At 31.8% G+C, this 16452-nt stretch overlaps 3 protein-coding genes and 4 pseudogenes across 7 annotated transcripts, besides 6 other annotated features; 6 read left to right on the forward strand and 1 right to left on the reverse strand.

Annotated features, from left to right (window-relative positions):
* Nucleotides 1-2643: 2643 nt before the first annotated feature.
* On the forward strand, nt 2644-5242 carry TVAGG3_0318370 (uncharacterized protein; the record flags this gene model as incomplete). The annotated part of the gene is made up of 1 exon (XM_051230109.1): nt 3275-3809. A coding segment is annotated over one exon (535 nt), but the record flags the coding sequence as incomplete, so codon positions are not given.
* Nucleotides 5243-5309: 67 nt separating this feature from the next.
* Nucleotides 5310-5347: a mobile genetic element.
* Nucleotides 5310-5347: a terminal%2Cinverted (terminal inverted repeat of Banshee-A3 transposon ID:TVAGG3_0318380).
* A 184-nt stretch (nt 5348-5531) lies between these two features.
* Nucleotides 5532-5572: a mobile genetic element.
* Nucleotides 5532-5572: a terminal%2Cinverted (terminal inverted repeat of ISTv3 transposon ID:TVAGG3_0318390).
* Nucleotides 5573-5952: 380 nt separating this feature from the next.
* Nucleotides 5953-6585: a terminal%2Cinverted (terminal inverted repeat of Maverick-1C transposon ID:TVAGG3_0318400).
* Nucleotides 5953-16452: part of a mobile genetic element that runs on past the window's edge.
* TVAGG3_0318410 (protein of unknown function, DUF4107 family) lies at nt 6586-6894 on the reverse strand (the record flags this gene model as incomplete). Its single annotated transcript, XM_001294372.1, has 1 exon — nt 6586-6894. A coding segment is annotated over one exon (309 nt), but the record flags the coding sequence as incomplete, so codon positions are not given.
* On the forward strand, nt 11145-11614 carry TVAGG3_0318420 (organellar and viral DNA polymerase type B; the record flags this gene model as incomplete). The annotated part of the gene is made up of 1 exon (XM_051230110.1): nt 11145-11614. A coding segment is annotated over one exon (470 nt), but the record flags the coding sequence as incomplete, so codon positions are not given.
* TVAGG3_0318430 lies at nt 12160-13201 on the forward strand (annotated as a pseudogene). The gene has a single exon. A coding segment is annotated over exon 1 (1042 nt).
* On the forward strand, nt 13572-14055 carry TVAGG3_0318440 (annotated as a pseudogene). Its single transcript has one exon. A coding segment is annotated over exon 1 (484 nt).
* TVAGG3_0318450 lies at nt 14653-15199 on the forward strand (annotated as a pseudogene). The gene has a single exon. A coding segment is annotated over exon 1 (547 nt).
* On the forward strand, nt 15626-16089 carry TVAGG3_0318460 (annotated as a pseudogene). The gene has a single exon. A coding segment is annotated over exon 1 (464 nt).

Raw genomic sequence — 16452 nt, forward strand, 5'->3', positions numbered from 1 at the left:
ACAACCATTATATGAAATTCATTCAGTTTACAAAGTTTAATTTCTTTCCACAATAGTACATAATATAGTAGTATATTCGGAAATATGCATGCTCGATATCTCCAATTCACATCTCATGCATCTTATCGGAGATTAAGTAACTTTATCTTGAAACTAGAAAAGTAATTAGCAAGTAGAATATATAAAAAATATAATGTTGTTTTATATTGATAAAACCATAAGAATGGCTATTCTAGAATGAAATTTTAGTACCTATATTCAGTGAAAGGTTTATTTGTAGTTGAACTTTCAAATGAAAACTCAAGGATCCAAGAATTGAATTGCATTAACAAACCAATAATGAAATATGATATATACATATATATTTTACCCATAAAAATAGAATTAAATCGATATTTAACTCAAATTGTCAAAATATCAACAAAATAATTTAAAAATAGATATATATATAAGAGAAATATGTGATTTTGGTGTTTAAAAAAGAAAAATATTGCCCAAACAAGTGTTCTAGCTAAAAAGGAAAAATGCATTATTTCATATTTCAATATCAATGTTAAATATTAAAATAATCTGCCATTATTCAGACAGTTAAAAAATAAATACACTATAAGTTTAAGCTTTAGCTGTAAAATAAACAGTAATATTAAATAAACATTATATTATATAGTCGGAGCGATTCTATATATGTACTCTTATGCCAACTAGTTACAACCTAGTAAAATACATGGAAATATTGTAATATCCTAGCATTGCTATCGAGAAATCAAAAAATATAAGCAAAAGTCATCTTATATTTAAAGATTTTTCAAGAGCTTTGTTTGGAAATTAGTTCATTGGAAGAAGTATATAGATATGAAAACCCAAAGTATTAAGTTCGATAATATATAGTTTTTTTTTATTTTAAAATTGAATGCATACAACATTGCTCCTCTGGAGTGAATTAATTAGTTCCAACTTTTTCAAGATTCTACAGTGTAATATGCTCCTTGGAATGTCTCTTGCATGAATGTTTTTGTTTACCATCTAAAGAATTAAGATTTGAGATACAATAATCTTTGGAAAAGTAGAGGATACAACAATAAAGTATGTTCTTTCGATACATGATATCATTTTGTTACAAAAATATTCTTACTTACTCATGATTCAAAAAAAAAGGTTGCAGACATACTAAAATGTTATTTATGTGGCTTGTATTTACTAGCATATGTAATTTGGTGCTAACGTATACCATCAATTTCATTATAACACAGACATATATATTACTATTAGAATTTTATTTTAATTCAATGATAAAATCAAACATTCCTTTTTGAAAATCGTTCTATCTTGTTATTATCTTTGAATGCTGCATCAAGAACTAACAATTTACAATTTTTATTCAAATTATAATATAAAATTATAGCATATTGGTTTTCAAAGTATGTTTGCTAAAAGTAATTGCGCTTATCGTTTACCCCCGCATTAACACATATAAATTTGTATTAAAAAATGATATCAAATCAAAAATATGGCTTCCTTGCTAAGAAAAGCGTCAAATTTATTATGTTTCTCCTTAGCCGAAAGTGTATAAATTGGCAGTTAGATTTATAGTATCCTAACTGTTTTTTGTAAAGTTCGTCATATCTTTAATGGTACTATTTCAGCGTGTACAATGAATACAAAAATTCTAAGAGTGCCACATAAAATAGTACTTTAGACTTGAGTTAATGCTACCAAGCAAATGTTAAAAAGATGACTTTAGTGTTTTGATAATCAAAGATTAAAATCATTATTGTCTAAATCAATAATCATAACGACAGAAGTTAATGTTTTTTCATCAGTGCTTTAAATCCACTTTTAAAAGTATACCTCAAAAATCAAAATATCAAAAAAAAATCTAGTTTTTATGAATCTAAAGCTTTCTATAGTTCACATGCAAAAACCTTTAGTTTTATACTTTTTTATGGTTTTCATGAGACAAAAAGTTATGATTTAATAATTATTTTTAATTTTCCGCTGTTATCAACATAGATGACAACTTCATACACTTAGTTATCTAATATCTTGACTATTACACTCCTTAACCCCCAACATTCAAACAAAAACCTTTACGGATGCCTAATATGAAATTTTCTTTTTTAAAAGACATTTCTATCAATAAATTATTTCTGGTAGTTAGACAAAGACCATTTTCTAAGTTGTTCAGAACTGTTTTCGTGCAAATTATCTATGAATGGGCTTAACAAGTTTAATCTGAAAGTTATTTCCAAAACAGAAATGCATATACAATCAAAAGAATATATATTTATGCCAATAATTGATGCTGATGTGGTTTTGCAATTTTACAGTTATTCACATATCATTATGCATTAAATTTTCATATTTGCTTATTTTTCTATCTTTTATCTTATGTATGATGAATTTCATAACTATTGGATATGATTTCATCATTCATATTGCATATTTCCATTTTGAAATTTTAGGAATCTTCAATTTTGGATGGATGTTTATAAAGTAGCTGTTGTAAATGGAATTTAAATTAGTAGTGACAACATTTGGTCATAACAAAATTGTATCTTGTCGATTACAAAAAATTAATTTCAAAATAATTTCTACAAGTGAAGCAAAAAGATATTAAATATCATTACCAATTCTATTCTAGTATGAAATTATAGAAAATATTAAGTTTATTTTATTCAGATTGGTCTGACATTCTCTCAAAAAGTTAATGAATGTTGGATTCTATATTCCTCTCTCAGACATCAACGAACTTAAAAAGAAGATTGAAGAACTTGAAATTGAAATAAAAGGAGACCGAGAAACGTTTTTAGTTAAATTTAATCAAGATATTCGAAAACAAATTTACAAAAGATCATTTGAAACTGATGTTCAGGTATTCCCGTATACAGGAACCGGAAAAATGCATATGTATAAAGCCTACCTAGAAGACTTAGACGCAATAAAGGCTGAAATGCGCAGAAGTCTGTTGAATAAGAATATTGGAAGAAAAACAAAGGAAATAGAAGAAGACAACGATGATCACCAAGACAGAACTTACTGGAATACAGAATTTCCGGAACATGTTCCTGAATTTACAAGAAATATTATACATACTATTATGGAAAACATTTGTAGAAAAGATAAAAGAGGTTATAGATATGGAGGTGAAAGTGAATTGGTAGATTTGGCATTCTTAATACATAGCAAATCACCAGCAGCATATGATGTTCTCTTGGAATTTTGTTTACCTTTTCCTACGCCTGTAACATTGTACAATAGGTTTCATGAAGACATAATGAATATGAAACAGTTTGTTAAACATGCTGAGCTCATTCCGCGAATGTTAGAAAGCATGAACTATCACGTAGAAAATACACCTGAATATGAATGGGCAATAGCAATAGATGCAGTTGCACTCTCTACCTGGTCCTCTAAAGACCAAAAAGGTCCTGTTGATGAAAATGGAGAAGAAATCAAATACTTATTCATATTTCTTGGTATGCCCCTAAATTTTGATGCGCCAAATGTTATATTACATGTTATAGAACATGCCAATGGGTTTGCAAGTGGAATTATCCACGAAATTGATGCAGCAATCGAAGAAATACGAAAGCACTTAAGAGTTAGAGTCATCATTACTGATGGAGATCCCGGATATGATAAGCATCAAGATGAATTTATTAATGAAATTTTGCAAGGTAATGATCCCGAAGAAATATTTAAAAGAGCTACTGCTATCTTAAAGAAAGGAGATCAAGTTGTATGGATTAATGATCTCATACATATGTCAAAACTTGAACGTACCAGATTACTCGATGCAACACTTAAGCTTTTAGTTCATCCATCTGATCTGAATACAATTGTTGATGTTAACAAGATCAGAGATGCAATCGAATTAGGTGATGCTCTTAATGATACTTCACCTCTGGGAAGGATAAAAGATAAATATCCGATCACAATATTTTCAATTAGAGCTGTAAAGGCGCTTCTAGAAAAAAACTATTATAATGAAGCATTATTCATAGCTCCACTTGCATTCTGGTATGAAAGCATACGAAATGAGGCATTTAATGCTGACACAAGATGTCAAATGATGTGGTTTGCATATCTGCTCTTGGTACATCATTGCATTCAAATGAGAGACCGTCACATTAAGACAAATCTTGGTGTTGTCAAAATAGACGGAAACATTTATCCGGTCTATTATATGGGAACTTGGGAAGTTGTAAAGCATCTTACAGCAACAATCATTTGTTTCCAATATTTTTTCAGTATTAATTCAACATTTTTCAATTTTTCTCATTTGACAACCATGACGGAAGAACATTTGAATGGTTTACTTCGCGTCATGGCTCATTTTAAGTATGATTTGTCAACAACCGAAACATCTATTGCAGAATGTAATTTAACACTCAAAATTCATAAAAAATACGATATTGACTGGAAAACCCATTCACGTGACTATCAAGCTGGTATTACATTTGAAGACATTTACACAATGCGTCAAGATTCACGTCAATATGAAATGTGCAAAGAATATGCATATGCCTTGTTATCCAAATGTGGATTTAGATATAATAGTAATTCCAGCGTTGATGTATTGCTTAGTTGGGTGAATGAAATTAATCAATTTCACTCAAAAATTTTAATGTCAACACATATATCAAATCCAATTTCAGGTTATAGTATTTTTTCACGTTTATCTGTCAAAAAAGATGTTTTTGACAACCCAACCAAAAAAAATCACGCAAGAAAGGATTAAACGATTTAGATCCTCATAATGACAAATCTGATCCTCTTGAAAATGATCCATTATATGAAGAAAGCCATATTGCTCAATTATTCCCAGAAAATGTCATTTTACCATCAAATTTTGCCAAGAAGGCAAACAAATTCAGCGATTTTGAAACATACATTCATAATACATTAAGTAGATTTCATAACGGGATCACATATGAGAATCTAGAGTTTGCTATTCTAAATGCGAAACGTCATCCAAAACACATTGTTGATCTCATAAATAAAGGCAATTTTTCACAAATCTTAAGGAGTACACTTCGCACAATGACAATTGAAAACAAAGTGAATTATAGTCATGTAACCACACTCTACTTCGCTGCATAGCTCTCAAAATAGAGCTCCTTTATTATAACTATCATAAATTTCAAATCTCAGATTGAAATATTCGTTAAATGATAGTTCTTTTGTATATTTGTATACTATTTTGTTTGTATTAAACTTGTTTGTTATTTTTAGTCACAAATTATATTTTTTAAATTTAATTAAAGTAAAAATTCCTTTAATGGTAATGTTCGAACATTGATTATAAGTGTTGTAAACAGAAATTCATCAAAAGTGACACCTCAGAAAAGCTAAAATATTGAATTTTTGGAACTTTTGATAGAGCACGTTTTTAAATATTAATTAAAGTAAATGTATATTTTGTAAAGATTCTTTTTAATAAAAAAATAAAATTTTGAAGAAGAACACAAAATCTTCTGAAAAATAATATCACATAAACTCATATTATTTTCTAATATATAACTATTTTATGTTCCATATTAAGTTCTGTCAAAATGTAAGCTATTCAATTCTATCGTCGGGGGAAGTATCACAAATCTATCAATTTTTTTGTAAAAGTATACAAAAACATATGGTGTTCAATTAGTTTATAATAATATAAATATTAAGATTATCCAAAATAAGAAAAACTAGGTTTTGAGAACACTTTTGAGATGATAATCAAAATATTTTGATTGAAAAATAATATATTATTTATCAGATATAGAATGGATTTTTTCAAATTTAAAAATTCTGAAAAATAAACAGTTTTGTAAAGTAAAAAAAATGAACGAAAACTCGAGACCTCGTATTCCAAATGAATGGGTAAGATATATGTATGAAAAACTTGAAAGTGGTGAGTTAACTTACGCAACAGTTTTGAAAAAAGTTCCATATTCTTATCAAAATGTTAGTTAGTATACAAGTCTTGGGTATGGTGGCACTGCGTTCCACCTTACCCAGTACTTGTGAATTTGACACTTTACAAAACCGTTAACGTATATTTTACAACATGAACGCAAAAACTAACTTAACCTTAAATATTTACAAAGCCGCCAACAATTTCACCTCACTATCGTTCTCACTAACAACTTCACTAATGTTCTCATAAATTTTCCTCAATATCTTCATCATCAGTGTTAACCCTATTGTAGTCATACTTGAAGCCATAAACTTTCTCTAACTTCTTAACGTACAATTTACATAACTTACCTTCGTCATCGTATGGTTTAATGATATAACTATTTCTATCTTTATACACAGTCAATGAAAAGTCAACTGGTCTCGGATGTATTTGAAAGAACATGTTATGCTCAGGAAGGAAGAATAAATGTTTAAATATATGTTTGTTATATGTTTTGATTTGTATGAGTTGCTTTTGTTCTGTCATTACATCCAAATAAAATAAAAATAATTTTAAAAAATAAAATAAAAAATAAATGATATCACCACCCTCACACGTATGAAAACATAGCACAAAAATAAATTTAGGTGAAGTGGTGAGATCTCACCTCTTTTTTCACCTGTTTTTTCACCCTGTTGAATTCATTGCTTTATAACTCTCTTCCTTGGTTTCTTTTTAGTTGCTTTCTTCACGTCTGTCTCCAGCTTGACTGTCTTTCTTCTTCGTCCATAATGATACCAATTACTTCCACCAGTCAATGGGTCAAATGGTCTTTCGTAAGGGTTTCCATACATTGCATAGGGACCATACGGAAGAACTACTGGTGGAGAAGAAACATTTTCTTTAGTTCCATCAAATCTATTTAAATGCATTGTTTCACCTTTCATCTGGTCATTAAAGTCTTTTGCGTGTTTTGCAAACTCATCGTCCTTTCCTAAAGCATTTTCTGACTCAGTCGCAACCAAATTGGATGCTTTATTTATGAGCCCTATTTTATTTAATCTTAACTTCTTTGCAACCCAGCCTCCAATCTTCCCTTTATTTGCATCTAATGTCTTCGAAACCCTTCCTCCACTCATTTTATTTACTGCGTCATAAGCTCAAGTGCTTTTGCTCCAAATGCTAATGCTTTTGTTCCCATTGCGCCTAAAGCTGCCCAAGCTACCATTTACACCATATTAAAATCATCTCTCTTCAATATTATCTCATAAAAGTTCTCGTTACTGGAGAAAGTCAATGAAACATAAGCGTTCTCACGGGCTTCGCCCTCACAGCTTTGCGGTCTATCTAATTCTTTCTTATCTCATCTATACGCTTCAAAATGTCTGAACAATTGCTAACATCTTCTACAACAGTTATTTCATCATGAATGACCTTCAAGAACAAGCTCATTTAATATGCAATTAAAATCATCTCAATAATGAGTCCATCCTTTCCGTCTTTGGGTAGCACAACATCTTTCATTGAAGAAGGTTCGACAAGTCTTATGTTAAACTTACTGACAAAGTTTGTTATACTATAATGCTTCGGCGGCGAATACATGTAGTTTGAAAGACATAATATAGATTCTTCAGCAAATTCATTATACTGGATTTTATAACAATGTTCTCACGAGACCAAATACCACCAATTGACAATCTTGTAAGCAATCCTGCTGAACCTTCAACTGTAAACGTCGATGGTAACATTCCACGAAGGTCATCTATTGACATCGTTGAGTCACTGTATTTAAATATTTTCTTAAAGCAATCGTCATTATCTAACCATGCAATAGCTTTGAAGTTTTCATTCGAATATACATCTGCTTCATTAAATGTAAAACCTGACTTCTTTGCAGAGACGACTTTAAAATCTATTGAGTTTGTTTCAAAATTATATGCTATGGTAACTTCTGAAGGTAATGGATGTCCTTCCGCAGTCAGTTGTTCTCTCACTACCGTTTGAAGCTTTGTATTAAAAACTTTCATGTCATCTCCTGTATCTAAGTTCACATACACAGCAACAGGGAAACTATCTTGCTTCTTTGTTTCATCATTATATCTCAAAACATTAAAGTTCTTCAATAATATTGTCCTTCCTGCTGGAATACTTCTAACTTGTCTGATTTCAATAGCTTTCTCACCTCCTACATACTCTACCCAGTGTCTTGGATATTCATAAGTATACTGACTTTCTTGAATTTTGGTAGGTTTCATCATAACGTGTTCATAGTATATCTTTATACTCTTGTCAGTTAGACTCGGTGCTATGTTCTGAATATTTCTGACTTGCATTTTTAATGGAGATAAAATGAAGCATTTAATACATGATGTAGATGAAGACATGAATGAAACTACAGACAAACTTAACTCTTCTCTCATTCTTCCTTTCAGTAAGGACTATGAGTTCTGTTCAAATGGTGTTTATTTCTATTGTGGAAAGATGGGTTCAGGTAAGACATTTAACCTCATTCGTCATATACTCATAACAGAACGTTTAGGAAATGACTCATATTATGACCAAATCATTATATCAGCAACTTCAGACTCTATGGACTCAACAGCGAAAACATTCATGAGTAAAGTTCAAGCATCTGTCGTTAAAGTTCCAGATAGCGAACTCATTGAATTTCTTCAACGTTACATTCGACGTAAGAGAAAATATTATGCTATTGTAGAGTTCATACAGTCAGGAATGCAAAAGACTTCAGAAGAGATGGAAAGAATTATTGACAAACACCACTTACGTCAGTACTCAGGAGTTTACGATATGAAACGACTGACAAACTACATTCTATCAAAACTTTCAAAATACCCCTTCAAAAAGTATCCTTCAAACACTCTGCTCGTTTGTGACGACTTCGCCGGAAAAGGTTTAGTGTCAAAACCAGACTCACCATTAGCTAACATCATTACTAAAGTCAGACATTACCACTTAACTGTAGCAATACTTATGCAAACATGGAGGTTTTTAGCTTTAAACATAAAACGTCTCATAACTGACTTCGTTATCTTTCAAGGTTTCTCACGTTATGATATTGAACTCATTTGGAAACAGTCAGGTATAACATTACCTTTTGAAGAAATTTGGGAAGCATATAAGTCTCTCATCTCTCCTCGTTCATACCTTGAGATTCATATCATGACTAATACCATTAAAGTCAAAAATATTCCATGGGAACGACCGACATTGTTTTAAAGTTTAACCTTCAATTGACTGATGGTAAACAAATTCCATGCATCTCTGTCGCCATTTCTGTTAATATTTTTGCTGTCATTCATATCATCCACTTCCCCATCCGTTAGCTTTTGAGGATATGGGTTAGAATAGCTGTTCTTAAATGAAGGCTTTTCACCTTTGAGAGCATAAACTCTATAACTTTCTGCATACTTTATGTTTGAACCTCCTGAGCCATCATTGACATAAATTTTTATAGGCTTCCACCCTTTGTTCATGTTCCTGCTTCTTCCCTTAGCTCTTTTGTTCAGTAGTTCTACATCTTTATACACAGCTCCTGTCTCAGTGAATTCAACAATATTTTCATTCGTTAGCTTTACATTCAAACCCTTGTCGAGTATATTGTTCATTTCATACATATAAAAGGTTTTTATTCTATATGAAATGAGAAGCAAATCCATCTTAGCTGGTGCTGTTAATGTTCCAATTGAACCAACATCAAATGTTGACTCACGAACGACAAACAATATTGTCATAAAGAACTATAGTTCAGAGTGTTTGAAAGAAAAAGAACCAGAGCTGAAATCCGTGAATTTAAACACAGCTTCAAACGCTAACGCTACATCAGATGTTAAGTTAGAGTATCCACCACTGGACCAAATTCTTTCAAGAGAAGCCAACGACAACCCTTACATAAATGTTCAAACAAATCCTTCAGATAACGTAGACCATTACCTTCTTCAGTTATACCAAACAATTTTACTCAAAGACGATAAGAAGCTTTTGATAAATCTTATAAGGAAGAACCAAATAATTCTAACAAAGGAGGACCTTGAAAATGTTATATCACGAATAACAGGAAAGCAATGTGTCATTGACTATCTCGACCCTGAAATCGAATGCTGTGGTCAAACGCCAATATTCATGAAAATAGGTAACATCCGCATCATTGAAACACCAGGAACTACAGGAGTTGAGTTTAAGTATAAATATTCGAACGAGTATACAAAACTATCTACTTACTATAAGCTTTGTTTGAAATATGTTTTAGTAAATTAAAGCAACTTATAGTATCTATCCAAAACTTCTTCAACAGTATCGAACTCATCTTCATAATGCAAACCTAATCTTATTGACTTGGTGCAGTTTTCACTAACACAATATTTTTCTGTTCTCTTGACTGACATAACTAACTCATTTGTTTCATCAAACAGCAACAACCAAAGTTCATGACCTAATACATAACATTCATACTTTATATTTTTAGCTCTGAGTTCTCTTGTAAGCTGTTGCATTTAATATTTTCTAAAAAGTCAACTTCAACAGTCATTCGCACTGGTGCCTTCAGTTCTACAGGCTCTCCTTGAAAGTCAACAAGTCTGAATTGCATGTCTTTCAAATTATGAGGACTAATGCGAACCCATTTACCTAAATGAGTTGCTATGACAGGAACGTTTGGAATGAACATTGAATTGACTGCATAACAGAAGGATTTATATTCTACTGAACCTTACTATTAACTCCTGAAATACCTGTGACATTAGCTATTTTAGACTCAATGTATAAACAATTACCATAACATACGTATGGAACAGATTTCATCTCAATCGTTTTGTCAACACTTTTCAAAGGAAATGTCATATGGTATGCCCAAAAGAAGTTGTACTCTATGACTCATTCTTGGTATCTTAAACTCCTTCACATAACTGAACTTCAAAACTCCTGCAATAAGTTTAACATTCATTAAGTTTTCTTCGTTATCCTTGTTTATTGTAGTATTTATGAGAGCATTTAACACTCCAGCTAATGTTTCCATCTTATATTCTACATTATTGTGAAATCTTATTTCGTGCTTCTTTCCATCTATTTCAATCTCCATGAAATCTGTTTCATCTGTTATAACGAATGAAGCAATTATTAAAGTCAACCATTCTGAATGCAAGCGCCTCATTCTGTAGACCTAAGTTTGTTTGTAGCTTTACTGTCCCGTATTCGTTTGGGTCTGTACTTTGCAAATAGAACAACATTTTATTCTCATTAAAATATGAGTATAGCTGCATATGCGTATGAAGCTGACAGAGCTAAACGTTTATATTTTGGTCAATACTCTCTCACACTTACTGACAAATATATTGTTATCAGTGATGGAAATACCGAGAAATACATAACATGGAAGGACTATGAAAAGTTTGACCCTATTTTAACTCCATGTACTATGCCATTCATTGTAAATGGTGAAGTTGTCATGAAGAACGACACAACAGTATATAAGTCTGTATATGAAGCGTTAGAATATATGTTGAATTATAATCCCGAAAGATTTGACCCAAGCACTACACCATGTGCAATGCCTTTTATTAAGGACGGTGAAATCGTAAGAGTTCCGGATTCAACGGTTTACACAGCTGTTCAAAACAGTTTACAAAACATTTTAGCGAATATCTTTAATTCAGAAACTACAGAAATAAAATTACCATATATAACAGATGCTAAAGAAATTAAATCAAAAACGACAACTATTTACGTCACTTAATGATTTAATGACTTATATCATTAATATTCCTGCACCAACTACAGCATTTGATCCAAACTCGACGGTTTGCAGTGTACCTTTCATAAATGACAGTTCATTAATTACTTTAAGGATTCGACAGTAAATGAATCATTAAAGGCGTCATTAATGAAAATCATTGATTTTAATTCATTCATGAATACATATAATTCATTCATTAATGTTTCATATGCTTCTAAAGAAGGTGAGCCAAAAACTATCGATAAAGCGGTGTATGAAATAAAAGCATCAACGACGAAATGAATTCGTTAACTTTTGACGTGATAGTTTCGTTAATGACATAACATCGGGGAAAACAATTTTAACGAAAGAATATTTAAAATCTCATGTTAGTGAGTTCGTTGAAATTGAAAAAGAAGGTGGAATTAAGTTCGATCCACTGAATTTCATTTTCAGCTTAGCGAATGCGGGTGTTAGTTTCGCTGAATGGACAACTATACAGAGTGAAATAAATGCAATATGGACGTTTTTGGGGTCAAAAGCGGGAATGTGAGCTTGTAAATGCTGCAAGAACATTAGGTGAAACAGGAAATTTTGTAGATGGTTTTAAAAGACTTGTTTCAAATGTTTTAACAAACACAAAGAAATTATTTAGATATACCGTACATAACGGACGGATTTTCGAACAGATAGCAACAAACCCTCCGGTTATGGCTGCGTTGATGATGGTTAGAATATAAAACCACGTAACGACGGGAACGAAGAACATGAACAACAGGATACTGGTCGGGTTATTCGAGACATTAAAAACGTGTATCCTGAAGTTATTGATTTATTTAGAGGTGTTAATGATTCAATTTCAAATCATTCTATAACCCTTGATGAAGAGAATAAATTAACAGATTATATATTCGTCATTATTGCAGAATTAATGAAGAGAAAAATGAAAAAGGAATTGGCGATATCATTAATGTCAGCGATGTAATGATGAAAAAAATTTTGACTCATTATTTACAAAACCGAAAACAGAATATAGTCTTTATGACGTAATTACCGAATTAATGAAAAAGATTAATGATAATAAGAGTTCTGGCGGAAGAGTTGAATTAGAAGTGAATGAGATAGAAGAGAAATTAGATAGTAAGGCAGATAAAAACCATGTTCATTATATAAGTTCAGACGAACAGATTATAACGGACTACCATGGATATTTAACACGAAGTGATGAAGTGAAGACGGAAGATGTTAATGAAAGAAGATATAAATACATTCGTGCTAAAGGTTATGACATAAGCTGTACTGTACAGTATGACACGGGTAAAGCACCAGAAGCATTTAGTTATAACGATGAAATTTATGCCTCTACTTTCTCTGTTAACGGTGTATTAGTTGAACCAAGATTTACTTTGAGAGTTAAGTCAAAAATAACGTTTGAAGATGCTATTAAAAGTAAAGCTGACAAAGTTGAACTCGAAGCAATGAACAAAGTTTTGAAATCTCATAAACACAATATCTCCGATATAAATGAACTACCAGCAATGTTAGATAGTAAAGCTGACAAAGAACATACACATAAATCCTTCACTACTGTTAGAGCAGACAACATAATATTGAACTATGATTTGGGTTCAAATGCACCTTTAGAGAATCCGAGTACAAGCGTAAAAGATACTCTTAACAATTTAGATAAGAGTTGCAGGAATATCGAAGATCATACCAGAAACTTTGAAGCATACGAACTACCAGCAATGTTAGATAGTAAAGCTGACAAAGAACATACACATAAATCCTTCACTACTGTTAGAGCAGACGACATAATATTGAACTATGATTTGGGTTCAAATGCACCTTTAGAGAATCCGAGTACAAGCGTAAAAGATACTCTTAACAATTATAGATAAGAGTTGCAGGAATATCGAAGATCATGCCAGAAGCTTTGAAGCATACGAACTACCAGCAATGTTAGATAAGAAAGCTGACAAAACAGAGCTTCAAACATTAAAGACTGAAATACTTCGAACATTATATCCTGTTGGTTCTATTTATACATCAATGAACTCAACAAATCCAGCAACAGTTCTGGTTTTGGTACATGGCAGCAGAGATTGTAGACAAATTCTTATACTGTGCTAACTCTTCAAATCAAACAGGTGGTTCGAAGAAAATTAAAGAAGCAAACCTTCCACCGCACACTCATACAGGAACTACAAACTTTTCTGGTGACCATAGTCACTCATTAAGAGACCATCCATTATACAACTCAGAATATTATGCTGGCAATGACGTTTTATCTCCAGATTATAACCATTCGGCAAAAAAGACTTTTCGACCAACTGAACCAGGAGGAAATCATTCACACACTTTCACAACAAATCCAACAGGCTCGGGTGCAGATTATATGCCACCATTTGTGACTATATTCGCATGGTACCGCGTTCAATAACACACTTGAGCCTTGACTCAAAGGATCTAGGCTTACCGCGTTCAATGAAATCTTTAACTTTACATAAATGAGCTTGAAAGAAGTATTCGAACAACATCCATGGAGGTCATTTAAGAAGTTCAATGAAGCTGCAAAGAGTTCGGGATTTACTAACAGAGCTGAAGTTAAAAAGTTCTTTGACAAAAATGTTGTACATCAAACAAAAATAAATCCTTACGACTACTTTTACCAATTTACTCCAACACTCCTGACGCATACCAATTTGACACTCTCATTCAAAGCAGAAAAGGAGGACATAAACCATTCCTCATCTTCATTAATGTTAACACTGGTAAAGCTTTTGCGTATATAATGAAAAATAAAGGAACTCGTGAAGTGTTAAGAGTTTTACAAAAGTTTGTAGCAGAACATAGCCAATACTTTAACATCAGACCAAGACAGTGCATACCTCAGCAATGAAATCACAGATTTTCTCATTAAGCATAACATAACTCACTACACTACTGAAGACCATAACCATAACATACTCGGCATCATAAACCGCTTCATAAGAACGCTCAGAGATTTAAATCAAGAGCGAGACTTTACCGAAAAACAATGAAACATTTTCTCGAAGTATATAATTCCTCAACACACTCTACAACAGGACATACACCAAATTCAATGACACAACAACAAGAAGAAAAGTATATACAAAAGAAACGAAGCCAAACACAAAATATCAGAAATTCAACACAATTTACCCTCATTCCTGGTACAAAAGTTCGTGTATTCTTGACGACAAACCGTTGACAAAGAAACGTTTAAGTTAAGTAGAAACTATTATATCGTAGACTCTACGCAAGCAATGGATATCTTATAAAAGCTGCTGACGACTCTATTGCGTTTTACCCTCGACATAAATTAGTTGAAAGTAGTAATGGCAAACTTGCTGAAACCATTGACGAAGCAAAGCGAGGAGTGGTTATTGAATACTTGGCTATAACATAAACGATGACACTTATAAAGTAAGATATGAAGGAGGCGTTGAAGATGTTATACCATCTAAGAACTTGAGAGAGTCAAAGTCAACACATCTGGGACCATTAAGCGGGAGTACTGGAAAGACAAAAATAAGCCGGAAAGAATAAGAAAATTCTTCTAAACTTTTTCATTAGATGTAAATCAGACATGAATGAGAACAGTCATGATATCATTAATGGTACCATTTATTTTTATCATAAATTTACACCAAAAATATATTTTAGGTAGGGTGAGATCTCACCCGTTTTTTCACCTCTTTTTCACCCTCATGAAATTTTCATGAATTTCCTTAAGATAGAAAAAATAAGTTAGTTTTAAAATTATTTTTATTTTATTTTGTATGTAAGAACAGTAATGTCAGTCGAAGCAAAAACATTCACGAACAAATCTAATGTGAAACATTCACAAAAGCACTTATAATGGTATTGAAGTCTTACGTAGAGACAAGGATGGTTACATTAATGCAACAAAGATGGCAAAGAAGGGAAGGTTAAACCATTTAAACAATTCTCAATAGTACTAAAATGCAGGAAATTCTTGAGTTTTGATGAACGAATACGGTCAAGCAAAAGTGGCTCAACCTCAAAACAAGCTTTTTATGAGCTTACTAAGGGTGTTATAAATGAATTCAAAGGTATTTACATACATCCTGACCTCGTTCATTTTGTTGCTGAATGGTGCTCTGTAAAGTATGCATTTTATGTCAAAGATATTATGGACTCCATAGACAAGAAAGTTCATGAGAAATTAGATGAAGAAGAACTTGAAGATACAGTAGAGAATGCTAAACATTTGTTTGAAGAAGAAGTTAGAAAAACGTGTAAAAAACAATTAGAACATGAGCGTGTAAAATGTTATGGTTATAGAGATTCTTCATACGAACTAGACCAATGGGAACAAGAAGATTTAAAGAGAGAATTTAGAGAATATGAACTCGCTAAGATAGCATTAGAAACTGCAGAAAAGAAGTTAAAAGTTTGGGGTCGTTTTGTACAAAAATATTGTGAGTAAATGAACCATTTATTTTTGTCATTAACGACCAAAAATATAGTTTATGTTAATGTTTTCAGGTCATTCAATAATTAATTATTTTTGAAGAACTGAAGGGGTCACCAGGTCACCAGGTCACCAGGTCATTTCACTTCTCCTGAAAAAATGTGACAACATGACATTTTGACAACAGTCCTGGAAAATAAATGTTTACGTTAATGTTTATGTTAATGTTTTCAGGTCATTCAATAATTAATTATTTTTGAAGAACTGAAGGGGTCACCAGGTCACCAGGTCACCAGGTCATTTCACTTCTCCTGAAAAAATGTGACAACATGACATTTTGACAACATCACTGGAAATATGATGCAGTTCAAAAATAAA

The sequence above is a fragment of the Trichomonas vaginalis genome, chromosome V, assembly GCF_026262505.1.
Source record: "Trichomonas vaginalis G3 chromosome V, whole genome shotgun sequence".
NCBI lineage: Eukaryota > Parabasalia > Trichomonadida > Trichomonadidae > Trichomonas > Trichomonas vaginalis.